Source organism: Equus przewalskii, chromosome 12 (genome assembly GCF_037783145.1).
Source record: "Equus przewalskii isolate Varuska chromosome 12, EquPr2, whole genome shotgun sequence".
NCBI lineage: Eukaryota > Metazoa > Chordata > Mammalia > Perissodactyla > Equidae > Equus > Equus przewalskii.
This window is the reverse complement of record NC_091842.1, coordinates 21,510,087-21,527,417: the sequence shown is the minus strand read 5'-3', so window position 1 is coordinate 21,527,417 and position 17,331 is coordinate 21,510,087. Positions and strand designations below refer to the sequence as shown.

Below are 17,331 nucleotides of genomic sequence, written 5' to 3'. Positions count from 1 at the left end.
GCAGGCACTGAGTGTATTGCCAAGTTACGGGAAAGAGGCAGGGCGAGGGAGACCCAGCACGGAAGGGCAGCGTCACGGAAGGGCAGCGTCACGGGCATTCACTGTGATTGATCGCAGTCAACTGCCTAATTAGGATGTGAGCCCATTAGCATCTCTGTTACCATCACCATGCCAGGAGGGGGAAGGGGTCCTGCTAGGAGACAGCGCCCCTGAAGACTGCAGCCTGCCGAGTCTCCCCATGTGCTCCTTCACTTTTCTGTTATCTTCCATCGAATTCTTACAAGCCACAGCTGTCTCTCATTTCTGACAGTTACACAGCCCCTCCCACCTTGTTCCTGCCTCCAGCCCCACAGGGAGTGTTGAGAGGACAATGTTCGTGTCACCAAGCCAGGAAAGTGCACTCATTCTGGACCACCAATGGCAGGGCTGGTGGCCACTGACCACCCCTAGGGAGAGCTGAGTCAGAGCCAGGAGAGCTGACTGCAGGGAGCAGGGGAGGCAGGCGGGAGGCAGCCCTTGGAGTCTAGAAGTGGGTAGAGGCTGCTGCACGAGGCGCCCCGGCTGTCCTCGGTCCTGTGGCTGTTACCTTCTCCCAGCTCCCAAATCCATAATGATGCTCCATCTCCACAGCCACCACCCACCCCAACTCAGCCCTCCCAGCTGCACTCTGGCCCACGTTTGCCCCTCTGCAGCCTGCAGCAACCTGGCCTCTGCAAGGCTTGGCCCCATCACCCTGCCTGCCCTCTCAGGGCTTCCCACCATTCACAGGCTGAGGACCGAGTCCCTCATGCACCTGCCTCCCAGGCTCACCTGTCCACTCTCCTTGTGCTCAGAGCGCCCTGGCCTTAACTCCTCAAGCACATCATGTCCCTCTGGGCACAGGGCCTTTGCACAGGCTTCTCCCTCTCCCTTGGATAATCTTCCCCACTCAATTCCAGTTGCCTCCTACACAGCCTTCAGCTTGAATGTCGCCTCCTCAGTTGAGGGCAGGTTCCCTTGTTTCAGTTGTTACAGAATCACATTTCCTTTCTGCCTGTAATTCTACTTCAGTGGGATGTTTGACTCATCTCTGGCTCCGTCACCAGACCATGAGCCCATGAGAACAACGACCAGGTCTGTTTTCCTCACTCTTGTGTCCCCAGTACCTGATGTGGGCCCAGCACTTAGAAAGCCTGGAAACATCTGAGGGAAGATTAAGTAGACCTCGCATGGATCCCCAGGCCCCAGTGAACAAGTTCAAGTTCAGAGTGAGGCTCAAGCTGCATTAACTAAGCATCTACCATATGCCTAAAACTGTGCCCAGTGCCCGAGCTCTGAGGATCACGCTTTCTCTGAGGCCGCCTCCACCTTGGGGCCTTCCCCCACTGACCCCGGCCGCCCTCCACTCCAGGGCCTTCTGGCAGATCCTGCAGACGTCTCAGCCCTCCGTGCCAGGACGGAGTCTTGCAGAGGACACAGCAGCAGGGCTCTCCAGGCAGTGAGAGAGTCTCCCATCATCCTAATGAATAAAGTGCTGTTGGGGCGATATGTCCACATGGCATGGTCTCTGTGGAAAATCCCATTTCTGAGAGGCCAAGGAGCAGACTCAGACATGGTCCTTCTGATCAAGGTGCTGCCCCCAAGAAGGCTGGTCAGGGGGCCAGCCAGCACTCACCCCAAGGCCCTCAGCTCTTCCTCCAAAGTGCCACAGAACTCCCAGCAAGCTCACCAGGCTGACCCGTTCAGAAAGCATTGGACTCAAGACAAAACACCTGAGGGCACTCAATATCCTCATTCTTCACATGGGAACACAGAGACAAGCAGCCACACACCGGGGGTTGTGGCAGCGGCCAGGCCAGAGAAGGAACATGGAGGTGTCTCACTCCCCACCAGCTTTGGTCCTTTGTCCCCGTGAGGCCTGAAAGGGTCAGTCAATAAGAGGACTCCCACAAGGGCCGCAAGGGTGCCAGAGCTTTGGGAGACCGGCATGCTCATTTCTGCAGTGCTCGCTCACTTGGCAGCCCACAGAGCCTGTCTCGCTAGAGCTCAGCTGCCCCTGAAGTAGGCGGCACCAGCATCTCCATTTTACTGAGGAAAAAGCAGAGAGGACAGGAGCCTGGCCCCGAAGCTCAGCCCAACAGTCTTCAGAGGCGTGTTCCTTCCTCTCAGCGGCCCAGCTTCTCTGGGGCAAAGGAAAGTCTAATGATAAAGTCGGTGCACAACCCTGCAGCCATCACGTGACAACGCCAGTAAGCGCTAGACACGGACGATAACCCTCAGGTCCCAAATTGCGGGGCGACAGTGTCCTGGAGTGGCAGAGCAGTCAGCTCTAGGGGGTGGCTAACAGCTGGCTTCAACATGTTTCTTTATGAATATGGGTGCTTTCTACCCTTCCTATGAGGAGCAAGTACTTCCTCTATCATTTTTTGGTAAGCTTTAAATAAATTCTGTTCCTCTGGAACTTCATCTATCTGCCCAGTCATCCGTTCGGCAAGCATTTATCGAGTGCCTCCAGGTGGGACAAGGTACAACGATGAAGAAGTTGGAGCCTCTGCCCTTAAAAAGCTTGGCTTGAGGAAAGAGTGTGGTCAGTTATAACCTGAGCTGCCCGTGAACGTTCCATGTTGCCAAATCCGCCCCAGAGGAAGAACAACTGTGACAGAGCAACTGATGGGGAGCTGCACTCACCCGAACTGGGGCCTGCGTGCGGCTCTGCCATGTGCCGGGTATGGGACATCACCCAGCCCACGGTGCTGCAGTCTGTTCAGCTCAAACGCAGAGCTAAGGGGCTTTCCGTTGGCTGGGAGGACCCGTGGACATGATGGGCACGAATGTGCCCAGAGATCCTGGTGCTCACTAGGAGCATCCTGCCCCACCCCCCACCCTCTCCTCCCCACCCCGGCTGCCCGCACCCCATGACCTCTCCAGCCATTTCCCTCCATCAGGAAATGACCTCAGGAAGTGGATATTTCCAGTCTGACTCCCAGAGACAGCCCACTCCCATAGAGATCAGTAACTCTGACTCCCAGAGGCAAGTGCTCCCTAAAAAGGAAGTGAAGCACCACGTCAGCCACAAGTAGCAGCCTCTGGCCATGCATCTGACCACGAGGTGAGGAAGTGGAGGGTAGATCTGAGCACGTCCTGCACGAACACAGGAACCCGGAGGGGCAGAGCTGTGGTAAACTGGGACGAGCTGAGCCCGCTTGGCTCAGGGTTCTGGGAAACAGTGGTGCCTTTCGTGGAAAAAGAACTGCAACATCTGTTCTGCTCTAATCAGTAGAACTAGACACCCGAGCCTGCAATCCGGGCCTTGCACAGATTCCCACAGCTCCTCTCCAAACGCTGCTCTACCCTTCCTCTCTGCTCCTCCAGGGCCGCCATCTACAGGAGAGGAGCTGCATGATACGGATGCTGACAATAAGCACCACGAGAAGGACAGCAATTCCTCTGGGCACCCAGCACTCGGCACCTCACAGACACCGCCTCGCCCCCACTCTCACAGCTGTACCCCGTGAGGTGGATACTTTACTTCCCTCTTACAGAGGAGGACCGTGAGGCCACCTGCACTGGGAGTCAGGCTGCGCTCTTTTTTTTTCTTTCTGCTTTTGCTGCCCAAATCCCCCGAGTACATAGTTGTATATTTTAGTTGTGGATCCTTCTAGTTGTGGCAAGTGGGACACCGCCTCAGCATGGCCTGACGAGTGGTGCCATGTCCGTACCCAGGATCCGAACCAGTGAAACCCTGGGTCGCCGCAGTGGAGCGCACGAACTTAACCACTCGGGCACGGGCCGGCCCCCCAGGGCTGCGCTCTTAATCACTGTACTACACTGCCTTGTGGTCTGTGGACCACAGGCTTGAATCCTGCAGCCCACAAACCTGGGTGCGACTACTGGTTCTCCACTTCCGGCTATGGCTCCCTGGACAGATCAAGGGAGTGAGTGAACAGAAGGTTCCCAGGCCCTCACAGTGCCACTGTGGCATCAAAGTAGATAAGGGACTCGCTCAACAGACATCAGTTGGATACAATATGGTTTTGGAGGAAAAACTGTTATTCATTCTAATAAGTGAGCCAAGCAGGGGAAATCCTAGGACAAGTACCTCGACCAGCCATTTGTGCTGCACAAACTTCTGCAGCACTTGTTCAGCCTCCTTCTTCCTCATCTTCTTGCCTTTAAGTTGATCGACCAGGTTCAAAATATTTGTGGAAGATGCGAAGCCAGTTTCTGAGTCAATAATCAGTTCCAACTGGAAGAAACAGCAGGTACCACGTTCATCTATCAAATTGGCAAAAACAACTTTTAAGCACTAATACCAATTCTGGTAGGGGTGCAGTAAAACTCCTATCACAGGCAGAACTGCACACTGGGTACAATCCTTCAGGAAAACAATTTCATAATTTGCATCAAAAGCCATAAACAGGTTCAGTTTTGACTCAAAAGTCACTCCTGTAACATCATCCCAAATGAATGATCTTAATGCCCCCAAATTAAGAAGTCACCTCACCTCTTGTGCCCCCACCTCCCTGAAGATGGAGAAGCTGTGAAATGAATGAATGAATAAATGAGGCAGCACTCTCCTACTCAAAGGTGGGCAAGCAATGACGGCTGGCCTGAGCGGCAGGCTGGAGCCTGGAAGGGCAGAAGAGCAGAGCCAGGGCAGGCCAGGAGGAAAGCAAGCTCAGGAGCCACAGAGGCACTGTGGAGGAGGGCCAGGAAAGGCTGCCAGGTGACCTCTCCCAACACATCTGCCCACAGCGAGGCAGAGCCCCTGGGAAGACAGGCTTCCTGCACACAAAGGTGCGTGGCTGGTGTCTCAGAGCCTGGCTCTCAACCTTGGCTGCTAATCAGCCCCAGAGGAGACTTAGAAGGGAATGACCCTAGGACTTCGTCCTCAGAGACTAGAATTCGACAGCCCTGGAGTGAGGCTGGAACGTCTGAATTATTTTTACCTTCCTGGTTATTGTACCGTACATCCAAGGCTGAGAGCGACTGTCTTAGCCAGGTGCTCAGCCAGGAGAGTGACAAGAGAGCTGAGCAAACAGCTCTGGAAACCAGGTAGCCCATGCAGAGGTTTAGTGGGCACCTGTTAAACTGCAGACTCAGATCCAACAGTCTGAATGGGGCCTGGGATTCGGCCCTTCTAGAAAGCTCTCATGCAACACTGCTGCTGTTGCCAGTCTGCACCACACCTCAGAGTAATACTTGTAAAACACCTACACTGCACACGCGTGAGGCCTCCTGCTGCTCAACCAGTTAGGGTTCAAACTGGGATCAGCCCTCCTTTCCCAGGTAGCCATGGCAACTTCCCCAGCAATCACCGGGCGGCTGTGAACCTGGGTGAGGCACCCAGTGACATCCTCTGCAAAGGGCTTTCTCGGGCAGCAGTGGTGACACTCTAAGACTGCAGTTTCCATTTCTAATGATGAAGAAAGAAGTTTCCATAGAAGCCTGGCCAATGGGAGGTGCTGTACTTACAGCTTTTCTAAACAGATCCAGTTCATTCTCTGCAAAATCTGAGGCCATTTTGGAAACTGAAGTCGTTGCAAGATTCACCTGAAAAATAAGTCAGCAGGACAGTCAGGCGGGCCCGTGGCTTGTCAGTTCATTCACTTGTCAGCTCTCCCTCCCTCCCCTCAGCGCTCACTCAGCACCTGTGCTCCAGCACTGTGGCCACGGGGATGGATCTGTAACCAGTCTTATACTATAGACTGAAATCTTTAGCTCACTCAACTTGTCTGACTCTCAGAGACTTCAGAATTCCAAAGGCTGTGCAGTATTTTCCAAACTGAGATGAATTTGGGAGACTTGTCTGCATGCTAATGGAGCTTCAAATGCAAAAGGCACTGAGAAGTCTGGCAGTAAAGACATCTGATCTACCTGTTTAACCCAGCGTTTCCACAGTGATTTGACTCCATATCCCTTTCTTCGCAGGAAGAGAGTTTGGGAAACCCTGGGCTAGGGCCCTCTCTGTGTGGGCCTGGCTAGGCAGAGCCTGACCTCCTCTGATGGACTAAGGCGGATCCCTAGCCAAGGGTGGGGAGCCGGCCAGCTTCTCCCCACCTATATTTCTCTTGTTGCCTAGCTAGGAGGGAAGTCGGAAAACAACAGGAGGCCCCAAATAGGTCTCAGTCCTTAGTGCCCCCACATACTTTTCTTTTCATAGCTTCTATGTCTTGTTCCAAATGAAAAAGCATTTTCTCCCTTTAATCCTAATATTCCATCCATTTGGGGTGACTTCTTGTAGAGAACTGTCAACAAACAAAATAGAGCCAAAGGCACGCTGCCGCGTCTTGGGCAGGGGCTTCATGTGGGGCGGTGAAGCAAGCACTGAGGTGGAGAGCCTGGGCGCAGGTTCTGGGGACCCCGAGCCAGCCCGCGTGGAAAGGGGCCGGCTCAGGGAGGTGGGCCAGGCCCAGGGTCTTTCTCCCTGTCTTAGAGCCCTCGCTGAGGCAGGGTGCACCTTCTTTCTCCATAAAGGAGGGCACTGGGCAGGTTGTGTCAGTCCCAGTTCCTCACAAATGCCACTGGAGGGCTCTATCTTGCACTTACCAGTGCATAAATAGGTCTCCCGTCATCTTCTGTGACTCCTTTCTTTATCTCAATATACAAGGACTCCAAGACACTGTTAATGTTGTTGATGAAGTCCTCCAACTTCTCTACAGTAGCATTGCCTAGAAATAAACAGGCAGAGAAAAGAGGGGATCTTCATCAAAAAAGTGTAGCTTGTTTCAATCCTCCATCAACCTGAACACATGACAGCAAACCCAGACTCGGGCAAAGGCCCCGGCCCTCTTGGGTGAATGCCAGCGCTGTGTGGTTTCTTTCTTCCTGGAATATTCAGACACAGAGGGTGCTGTGAGGCAGAAGGGCCCGGGAGATGGTCTCTGCGCCCGCTGTGGTCTTCCTGTCTCCGCTCGCAGCCCCCACCTGTTTCCCCCTTCACGCTCCTGCCGCCCAGTCACCGTTCCCCACTCAGCACCTTCGGCACACTGCTGGTGTGCTCAGAACCTGCCGCGAGCTCCCACTGCATGCACCATCCCAGCCTAATGCCTCCACCTCGTCCCAGCTTCCCCCTGCCAAGCCTCTGTCCCTGCAGGTCCTCACACATGAGTCAGGTCTGTCTCTATTCCTGTCTCCCTTGATTGACAGCCAAACGTGTACTGAACACTCACCGGCCAGGCCCTGTGCGCTGGGCCCCAGGGGGCCACAGTGCAGAATAACCACAACCAGGGGAGAGCAGCGGTTCACACTGAGCACTCAACCCTGGAGAGGCCCTGTGTGAGCGCTTTTCACTCACAGTCACTCAGCAGTCAGCGATCCTGCCAATGGCGTCCCAGGCAGGCACCAGCATCCTCCCCCTGGTTCAGAGGAAGAGGCCAGGAGGCAGAGAGGGGTCTGACTCCCCCACTATTACACCACCAGGCACAGTGAGCAGCAGTGAGCCCCCACAGCACAGCTGCAGGCCCTGTGCTCTGACCTGCACGCTAGCCCGCCTCCTGCTGCCCCTGATAACAGGAGACACACAGCCCAGAGACACACAAGGAAGCCAGCTACCACAGTCCGGGGCCATCAGTCCATCAAAGGAGGGGGTATGTACCGAGCCCAGGGAGGGGCCGCCCGACCCAGTACTGCAGGGGGCCAGGGTGAATGGACAGGCAACTAGCCTGGGAGGGAAGCAGGGCCAGCAGGGCCAATGAGGCTACAGTAGGAGGCAGGAACCAGATGGCACAGGGCCCTGTCAGGCAGGGGAATGGTGACCTTTCTCCTATGGGCAGTGGGGAACCTTTCAGAGTCGGAAGCAGAGGAGGCCATGGTCAGCTTTGTCTTGGAATTAACCTCCGTACTGTGATACTGTTTTAAATCGAGACTATGTATTACTGTTTATACTTATTAAAATAAATCATTTCAAAAGATTTGTGCCTTAGAAAATCACTCTGAGGAACAAAACAGTAGAAAAACAGACAATATGATACCACTTATGTTAAAAACAATAACAAAACAACACTGCAAGAAAAAGGCCTGGAAAGTTGCCTCCAAAGCTGATGACCAAGACCATCGCCAGGAAGGGGACCAAGATGAGGGGGTCATCCCAGGGCACTTCAGCTTTATCTGTGTTTGACTTCTTACAGGGAAAGGCATTTCTAAGCTCCCTGTACACCTAAAGATGATTAAAGTTTAGAGAAGAAATGATCACGGTGGTGGCAGTGAAGACATGGCCATGTAGGCCATGTGAAGGCAACGGTTCTGACAGGTGCAGAAGCACTTCAAGGGGCTTCTCAGTACTGAGGGGCCCAGAAAAGCTAATGACAAAGACCATGACAGTAACGCTAACATGCAAATTGTAGCAGGGGTCTAATTTTCCTTTTTAAGTAAAGTTGTTCAAGTTTAAAAAAAAATGCAATTTAAATAAAAAATGAGTAATCATAAACAGATGGTACACGGACGTGGCAAAAATCGTGATGGTAGCATGACAATGAAATTTGGCCACAGCTGCTGAAACCGTGTGATGAGAAGAGGGAGAGACGACCCTGCCTCCCGCCTCCGTGCCTCTGCTCTCGCCGCCTTCCCTCCTGAACTGCCCTCCCTCCCCCTCACTCCTGTTTCTGCCTACTAGTTACAAAAGCCAGCTCAAATGGCACTTTTTTCCACAAAATGTTCTCTGCTGCCCCCAGCGCAAAGTGCTTTAGTGCTTTCTTCCTCTTCCACACCATGCAAAACACCTCCTCGAGGCGGCGCGTGGGCCTGCCCGTTCCGTACACGCCATGCCCTCGGCCGCCGGAAACCCTTTCTGCCGCAGGGTGGAACAGTGGGAAACTCGGGCGCACGGCAGTCAGGCCTCAAGAACCATCTCTCGCTCACTGACTGAGTGACAGGATTCTTCGTGGGCAGGAACCACCCCTGTCCACCCAATATGACACAGTGGCAAGTCCCACCTCCCTCTGAAAGCGATAATTCATAATTTCCGCTGCAAAGGCCTCTCCGGGGTGCCGTTCAGAAGACTGTGCTCTGTGGGCAGATCAAAAGCATTCTAACACCTCGGACTTTCCAGACAGCTCGTCCACAGGGGGATGAGCTAATAGCCACTCTGCGCTTTCCCCTCTGCCTACCACCTCTGGTTTGTTGTCCAGTCTCATTGGTCAGAAACATGAAGGTTTTCACTAGATTTTCATTCAAGAAAACAAACCAAACCCACTTCCTACCGCTGTCCTCCTTACTGCAGAAACCAGCCGTCTGCTCCGTTGTTCACATTCTCTCGGGTCTCACCCTCTCCTACCACACAAGCTTCCTATGTCAGGACACGTCCACGACCCTCTCCATTGCTGACACCATGCATGTCCCTCACAGACACTCTGTGCTGACTTTCTCCATTTTAATCATCACCTGAGAATAAACGTCTCATTGGTTCAGCAACACAGGGAAGGTGGCTTTAGCCATGAGGTGCTGCTACACTTCCTGTGCCCCTTGGTTCCTGCCCATTCCCCAGCCTGGGCCCTAGCTGTCAGTCAGCCCTGTGTGGCCCTTTCCCAAGAGCCTCGCCACACATTCCTTTCTAAGTTGGCCAGAACAGGGGTCTCTTTCTTGCTCCCAAGATCCCTGACATGCCCATTAAGTGTCAAGGTTACACCAGATTGGTGCCTCCCAATATCAGGTCTTCAGATGGGCAAATTTTCACGGCTCTGCCCCACTCCCTCCCCTGTTCCTGAAGCGCATGGTGAAGAAGCCACAGTTTGCAAATCTGTAGGGACACACTGCACTAAAAGAGTATCTGAGAATCCATTTGGCCCCAAGATCCTGAGTCCATGCTCAGGATAAAGTACGTGAGATAAAGACCGCATCACACGATTCTGGGACAACTATTTCCAGTCTTGGTTCTACCACTTTGAAGGACATAAGAGAAGGGATTAATAACATCACTCCTCCCTTCAGAAACCCAAACCAATTGAGATAAAAAGGCAGACTTGACCTAAGTAGCAAAATGTCAGGTTTTTTACAGGTAGAGCTGGATCAGAGGTTGGGTCTCTCGACACTATTGACCTGCAGTCAGCAACATAGGATGGCTGGCTACAAGAAGTGAGGAACAAGGCGCTGGACCAACCACAGCTGCCTCTTGTCAGAGAGCAGAGACACCCTAACCAGGACGCTTAGCACCATGTCTGAACCAGGCAAGGGTCTACAGATCTTCGTGCCACCTGTGTTCTCTCTGCTCATAAGCAGGGTGTACCTGGACATTTCTGGTGGGCTGCAGTGAAGTTGCTATTGTTAGGCTGAAAACAGTGGGCCTGTAAACATGTGGCTCTAATTCACCTTAGTATGTGTGGTATTCATTAGCTTGACTCATCTCACACTTCCAAGAACAATAACTTCATAGGTGAGTTATTGATATCTCTATACACAAGAGGCCTTGTAGAGGTGAAATACCTTGCCCAGAGTTCCTACAGCTTGGAAATGGAGCCCAGGCCTGCCTGACTCCAGATCCCAAGCTCCTGGGCGCTAAGCCGCACAGCCTCTGCAGAACAGAGCAAGTGTTCTCGGAGAACATTCCCTATACCGGACCCTGCCAGGGTCACATCTACATCCCTCCTGAACCTGGCACTGTGCCTTCAGGGTCACAAAGACGGACTCAGCCAATATGGAAAGATGGAAAGTGGGCAGCACCTAGTAAAGATGCCAGAGGCAGTGCTGAATACAGAAGGCTGCTCTCAGAGGACATGTACCGGGAAGCTGGGCCCAGCCAACATCCATCAGCAAAGAACAGAGGTCCAGCCCTGACCACTGGGTGAGGTCACGGGGGTCAGCACACACGACCGCAAGAGGAGCTGAACTAAAGGCCAAAGACCCAGGAGAGGACGGAACAGCTCTTTCTTTAGCAGGAAATGCCTTTCCACTGGGGCAATTTAAAAAGAGGACTCAGGGCAGTTGAGAGGCTAGGGCAGCACCAAACAAAACGGGACATTTCTCCTCTGAGGAGCAGGGGTTGGTTCAATACGTTTTGAGAGATTGTTTTTTCTGATCACCTCTGTACATATTATCTCCTTTTCTTTTCAAATTAAATTTTAATTTAACCAAGAAACCTCTTCTTGCTAATCAGGGTCCCTGCTTCTCAGCAGGCTGCTAGAACCTAGGACTCACTGCATACTTGGGCAGCAGGCAATCAGGAAGTCTGCTGCCCTAGCTTCTGAGCAACAAATAGTTTTGTTCCAAACTAGGTATCAAGATAGGAAATGATATTTTTGGGCAGAGGAAATAACAGCAAAAAATAAGACTCCCGGGGACCAAACCACTTGTGGGCCAACCTGCCCTGTGACAGCCCTCTCATCTGATGGGGCCACTGGGAGGTCCTCCTGAGCACAGTGAGGATGGGGCTGCCCAGGCCCTGGATTGGACACAGGTGCTGGGGCACATCAGGCCTGAGAGGGCAGCCCCCTAGGATGGGAAAGGCTGGCCAGAGGGGACACTGGGCCAGGGAAGTGTGTGTGTGGGGTCACTTCTCCAGCCTGCAGCTTCTCCATCAGTTGCCTGGGGAAAATGATTCTCTCGACATTCAGATGTGTGAATGAAAAGACGGGAGCTGTCCATGGCACTTCCAGACTATGGCTGGTGAACAGTGCTGAGAAGAGCAGAAACGCAAGGAGAGTTGTGTTTTATGTGGCAAATACATTAGACAAGTGATTCTCTACATCTGTACATCAGTTCACCTCATAACCTCCCCAGACCTTCACAAACCACCCTTGAGGGGGGCCAGGATGCAGTACAGTCTGTTTTTCAAAAGAGGACACCAAGGGTCAGGGTTAAGGACTTACCCAAGATCACAGGGCCAGGAAGTAACAAAGTCCCGACCAGAAATCAGACGTCTGGCCTTTAGTTTGGTGCACTGACAAGAAGACTTAAGCATTCGTTAAAAAAAAAAAATTCTTACTTAGATATGCAATGATGTCTGAGAATTACTTCAAAATGATATGGGGGTAAGTAGGTAGGAGCATAGATAAAACAAGATTAGTCCTGAGTTATCATCATTTTAATTGGGCGATGGACACATGAAGCTTCATTGTATTATTCTGACTTTTCCATAATAAAAAGTTAAAAAAATATTTCAATGCTCAACAACAATATAACTTGACTCCTTAACCCTTAGGAGTCTGAATCAAAAAAGAGAAAAATGACAGTGTCCTGTGACAAGGTGGATTAGCTCAGGGCACTGATGGAACGGGGTCACTGGGCTTTTAGTAACAGACTGTCACTAAATTGTTTGTCTCTATTGTTTAGAGATCTGTTTCCACGTATACAAAGATCATTTTTTTCTAAATAAAGAGATTATTTCAGTTAGGAAGTATACTCTTTGGCTTTCCTTCAAATGACAGAGTATAAAACTTATTTTATAGTACTTGGCATAGTTCCTGCATTTCAGCCACATGCATTAAAACACATGATAACACTGCTGGAGTAGTGACAGAGACATATGCCTACTGTCCCCACATGTGCAATAAACCCACTTACCAGCCATTCCCCTCGCCAGAGGTCTATGGGTCAGGACTCTAGCTGGCAACAGAGCAGGCTGACCCTTCATCACGAGGGTACTGAGGCAGAGCGGAATCCTGAATTACAGCGTGAGTCATCACAGAAGACGAGACCGCTTTCAGCAGAACTGCAATGCTGATACCATGAATGTGCATTTCAACTCACCCTTTGAAAACAGGTGGTCCGTCTATCATGGAGTGGCGGCCCCCCCACTCCTACTCACCCCAGGGAAACTCAAGGAGCTGATGAAGGGGCTCTGCAGGGGACGGCCGCCCACACTCTCTGAAACAGAGCAGCTCTGCTTTATCCTGTTGTGTAAGCTTCTCCTCCTTAGGTTTCATCTGAGCACAGCGTATTGAGACCAACAAATCCGCTGCCTAGAGAGACCAGGCGGGAAGCAGGGATGCGGACAACAGCAGATGAAGTGGAGGACACTCGTCCCATCGAGAGAGGCAGGGCCACTCTGTTCCAGCCATCTGCCTCATCTTCGGAATTTTATGAGAAATCTCCTGGTTTTTTTTTTAAACATGGTAATTAATTTTTAAAAAAATTTTTTTTTAAACATGGTAATTAATTTTTAAAAATTAAAAACACTGTAGGGCAAACAAGCCATGCCTGTAAGCTAGATCCCACTGACATTCCACCAGTTTTCATATGCTGACATGGGCCAGAACCCTGCTGTAACAGGACACAGTGACTAATGAGGCCACTCTGTTCCCTGACCCACCAGGTAAGTGGTGGTGGTTTCTCACACAGGCTGGGCTGTGAACAACTCAAAGAACAGACTGTGTCACTTCTGAGAGACTGAACATACAAATGGAAAAGGGACAGACCACATATAGAAAGAGAGCTCTGACCCCAATCTGCAGCAACCAGCCCAGGGAACCAGACCATCATCTACAGTAACCAGCCCAGGAAGCCAGCCTGCTCCCCTAAGTCAGACTTGTAGGAAGTCAGACACTATCTCCAGCAAACGGTCCAGGAAGCCAAACAATAACCCTTGTAATAATCGGCTCAAAATGACCAGGACTTGATTAATAACTGACAGCTTCCTAATTTTTGTCCCTGCTGCGAACTTAGGACAAACCAGAGAAGGCTAAATGTGTTCCCCTGACCAATCACAGGACGTTCTGCTTCTAGTTAGCCCGCCCCCAGCTTCCCCATGCTGACAGCCTCCAGTGAGGGCACACCAGAAGCTTCCCATTTTTTCTCACTCCTCTGCCTGCCATTGAGTCTGCCAAGACACCAGTGAAGGTGCTGACTCCCTTGCTAGAGCAAGCTCTGAATAAAGAGCCTTCACCTGTTCTCACTGGGTGGTCTTCCCTCATTTGCACACTTCCTAGGTGCAGGACTTAGCTCAGGGCCCCATTCCCAACAGCAGTTAGGGAGGCAGCCGAAAGGCGTGTGCGGGCCTATGGTGCTGTCAGGAAGATGACTCCAGCCGCTTTTCTCCAGTTCACTTTAGCCCTCCTCTGAGCCCCCTCCACCTGGTTCCCGGAGCAAAGAACAGCCTCCTACGGTCTCCTGGCGTCCATTCTAGCCCCCTACACCTCTTCCATATGCAGCAAGAGCGGAGCCAGATCCTGGCACGCACCCCCCCACAAGCCACTGGCGGCTCCCATCACCCTCAGCGACACTCCCACAGGCCCCCTGCTCTACACTCCCATCACACTGGCCTTCTCTGTTGCTCAGACACGCAAAGCCCCTCCCCACCTCAGCCCCTGCACTCAGGACTTCCTTCCACTAGGAAATGGTGACCACGCCTTGCGGATTTCCTGAGAAGACTCCAGCATCAGAAATTCAGCCCTACGCTCTATACCGGCATTCCTGTCATGCTACTGACCAACATTATGGATCTTCTGATAGTCACTGCCCCCAAGCCCCTGCCCAGGACCTGGGATTACACGACACGGAGAGGATGCAAAAGGAAGGAAGGGCCAGCGAGCAGCACATACTGAACATGTGCCAGAAGAACTCCGTGCCAGGCACTTAATAAGTTGCTTTGTTTAATCCTCACAACTTTTCCACGAGGTAGATAAGATTTCCTTAATAAAACAGAAAGATGAGGCTCAGAAAGTAAGAGAACTTTCCCAAGTCCCTCATCTGAACCTGTCTTCAAAAACTGGCTTCAGCGCTCCTACCAGTGGTATTTGTGGCAATCCTCCTGAATTCAGTCCCAGTCCTCCCATGACCCTCAGATAACCTCCCTGGTATTTGCAATCCAGTACAAAATACACTCCAGAACAAGTGATGTCCACACCTGGGGGAGCGTGAAGCACGCAGGAGAACAGGCTCGGTAAGTCTGTGCTGGCCTGAGAGGACTGCTGGGGCCCATCCCACCCTGGGTGCCTGCACGGCACAAAGTCCTCGAGAGCGGGCGGGGATCTGGACACATCTCGTCCTTCAAGCGCCAGACAGGCAACAACACTCGTTTCCTCCTGGTTACAGAGTTTTCTGAGCCCGAAGGTTCCTGTCTAGGCACAGAACAACTGCCTGTTGTGGAATTCCTATGCTGAAAAGTTCATCAAGTCGCATTTCAGATGTTACTTTTCATGCTAATTTTATGCCACTTTTCAGTTCTGATCATAGACTTAATCCCCCTTGATCAACTGGAAAGGCAAGCAGCCTCTGACAGGGGTAAGCTTATTAAGTGTTCTCCACAGCCAAAGGGGAGACATGCATGACGAAATCACTAAAGTAAGAGGAAAACGTATTTGGAGTCAGCTTCTAAAAATCACCGAGTCTCCCTTGGAAAGAGAAGGTGCTTACAAACATGACTGCAGATCTGAGACGGAATACTAAACCAAAATGTCAACACCGTAACTGACTCGCCATTAATGCGCGCCGCCTAATGACATGCATGAGCCCTGAAATATGCACCGGACAACAAAGCAAATATAGTCATGTAAATCAGCACGAGAAAAACAAACCTAGGAGGAAGGCAGACAGAAGGGTTGACAAAAATGGAAAATATCTATCATACCCCAGTGTTCCTCTGATACTGTGTTCACTACTCTATTTTTGATACCCGCATTTCAGTTAACTGGTTTTTTGCCTGAATACCACATTATTTATTTTGTTCACTGAAAGAATGTTAAATCTTAATGTTTTAATTTAAATTTTTAGATATTTTGCCTAATTTGTCCTTAGGACAATAAATAATTTTAAAACCCACTAAAAATTAACATAACACATAGTAATATAGCATAATTAATTACAAAATGTTAGTGCTAGAAAGTACAGAATGGAACCTCACAGCAATTTGTCAACCATTAAAGAATGAATGAATTTAGGGACGAAAGACCAATGGATGCAAAATTGTGGGTAAAAGTGGGATACTGACCTTGTCTCAAAGTATTTCTCTATAAAATACTTATTAATCACAGGGGAAAAAGAGTAAGTTGTAGTGGAGAAACCTGGCAGACACCAACTTAACACCGTATGCCCCCAGACAGGATGCAGAGAGAACACAACACCACTTCTATATTATTTCTGCAAAAGTACAAAGTATAACCTGAATCTAATCGGGAGGAGCATGAGACAAACCTAAACTGAGGGACATTCCACGCTGTGCTGCCCACACGGCAGCCATGAGCACACGTGGTGACTGAGCGCTCACAATGTGGCTAGGCCAAATAAGATATGCTGCAGGGGTAAGACACACACTGGATTTCACAGATGTAATATAAAAAAATGTAAAATATCCCATTAACAACTTTTTATAATGATTATACGTTCAAATGATATTATTTTGGATATTTCTACCTGTTCCTACCATTTTTAATGTAGGTACCATAAAACTTTAATGATATATGTGGCCCCCATTATATTTCTATCAGACAGCACTGCTCTACAAAATAATTAGTCAATAATCTTCAAAAATGCCAGGGCCATAAAACTCAAGGAGAGACGAAGGACTTATTCTCAACTGAAGGAGCCTTAAGAGACGTATGTAATCACTAACGCAATACATGACCCTGAGGTGGATCCTCTGCTTAACAAGACAATAGTGTGACAATTGGAAAAATGCCAATGGGGTCTATGGACTAGATGGTAGTGATGTATCAATGTTAATCTCCTGATTTTAATGGTTATCCTGTGGTTATTTAGGAGAATGTCCTTGCTGGAAGAAAATGATTCCTAAAGAATTTACTGGTGATGGAACCTCAAATTGGTAATTTACTCTCAAACGATTCAAGGGGGAAAAAAGTTCTGTGTACTATTCTTACAACTTTCCTTTGAGTTTGGAATTATTTCAAAATAAAAAGTAATTTAAAAAGAAACCATAAGAACTTCAGGCAAGGTAGCCACTCAGTGGATCTGGCACTGATGTGGAAGGCAGCATTCGGCAGTGGCGGGGCCCGGAGCCAGTGTGAGGAGACCGGACAGTGCACCAGCAACTAGGGGCCTCTGCTTCCTAGTTTGTAAGATGAGAAGGCTGAATCCAAGATCCCCCAAAAACCAAACCTGTTCCTCCTAAAAACCAGAAAGACCCACCCCAGAACATTTTAACAAGGCAAATAATTGTAAGGGAATCATTGCCACGTATCTGTGGACTGTGGAAACTTTCTGCCACTGCTCAGTAAAGCCACATGATAAATGAAACAGAGGTTCCAACTAACAATCAGGCTCAGGTTTGGGGTACCCTCAAACCCCCAGCCGGGCAACATCATTCCACAAAATCAGCAGGCTTAAGCACCTACTCCCCAAGGCTTAAGCCTTGGGCCTCTTGCGAAGGCTTGTGAATTCGGGCCTCCATGTTTGTTTTGTTTTTAGGAAAGTGAACTACAGAAATTTTCCATAACTACGTATCAACTCTCTTGTGAGACAGACTTC

General features: G+C 50.4%; 1 protein-coding gene across 5 annotated transcripts in view; it reads right to left on the bottom strand.

Annotated features, from left to right (window-relative positions):
• Positions 1-17,331, bottom strand: part of NSMCE1 (NSE1 homolog, SMC5-SMC6 complex component) — a 58,896-nt gene that overhangs the window by 2,518 nt on the left and 39,047 nt on the right. For all 5 annotated transcript variants that reach the window (XM_008528422.2, XM_070566532.1, XM_008528421.2 and 2 more), the window contains 3 exons: positions 6,529-6,650; positions 5,455-5,532; positions 4,079-4,225 (listed from right to left, as the gene is read on the bottom strand). In XM_008528422.2, coding sequence (XP_008526644.1) covers positions 4,079-4,225; positions 5,455-5,532; positions 6,529-6,650 — 347 coding nt within the window. The remainder of the gene's footprint in view (positions 1-4,078; positions 4,226-5,454; positions 5,533-6,528; positions 6,651-17,331) is intronic.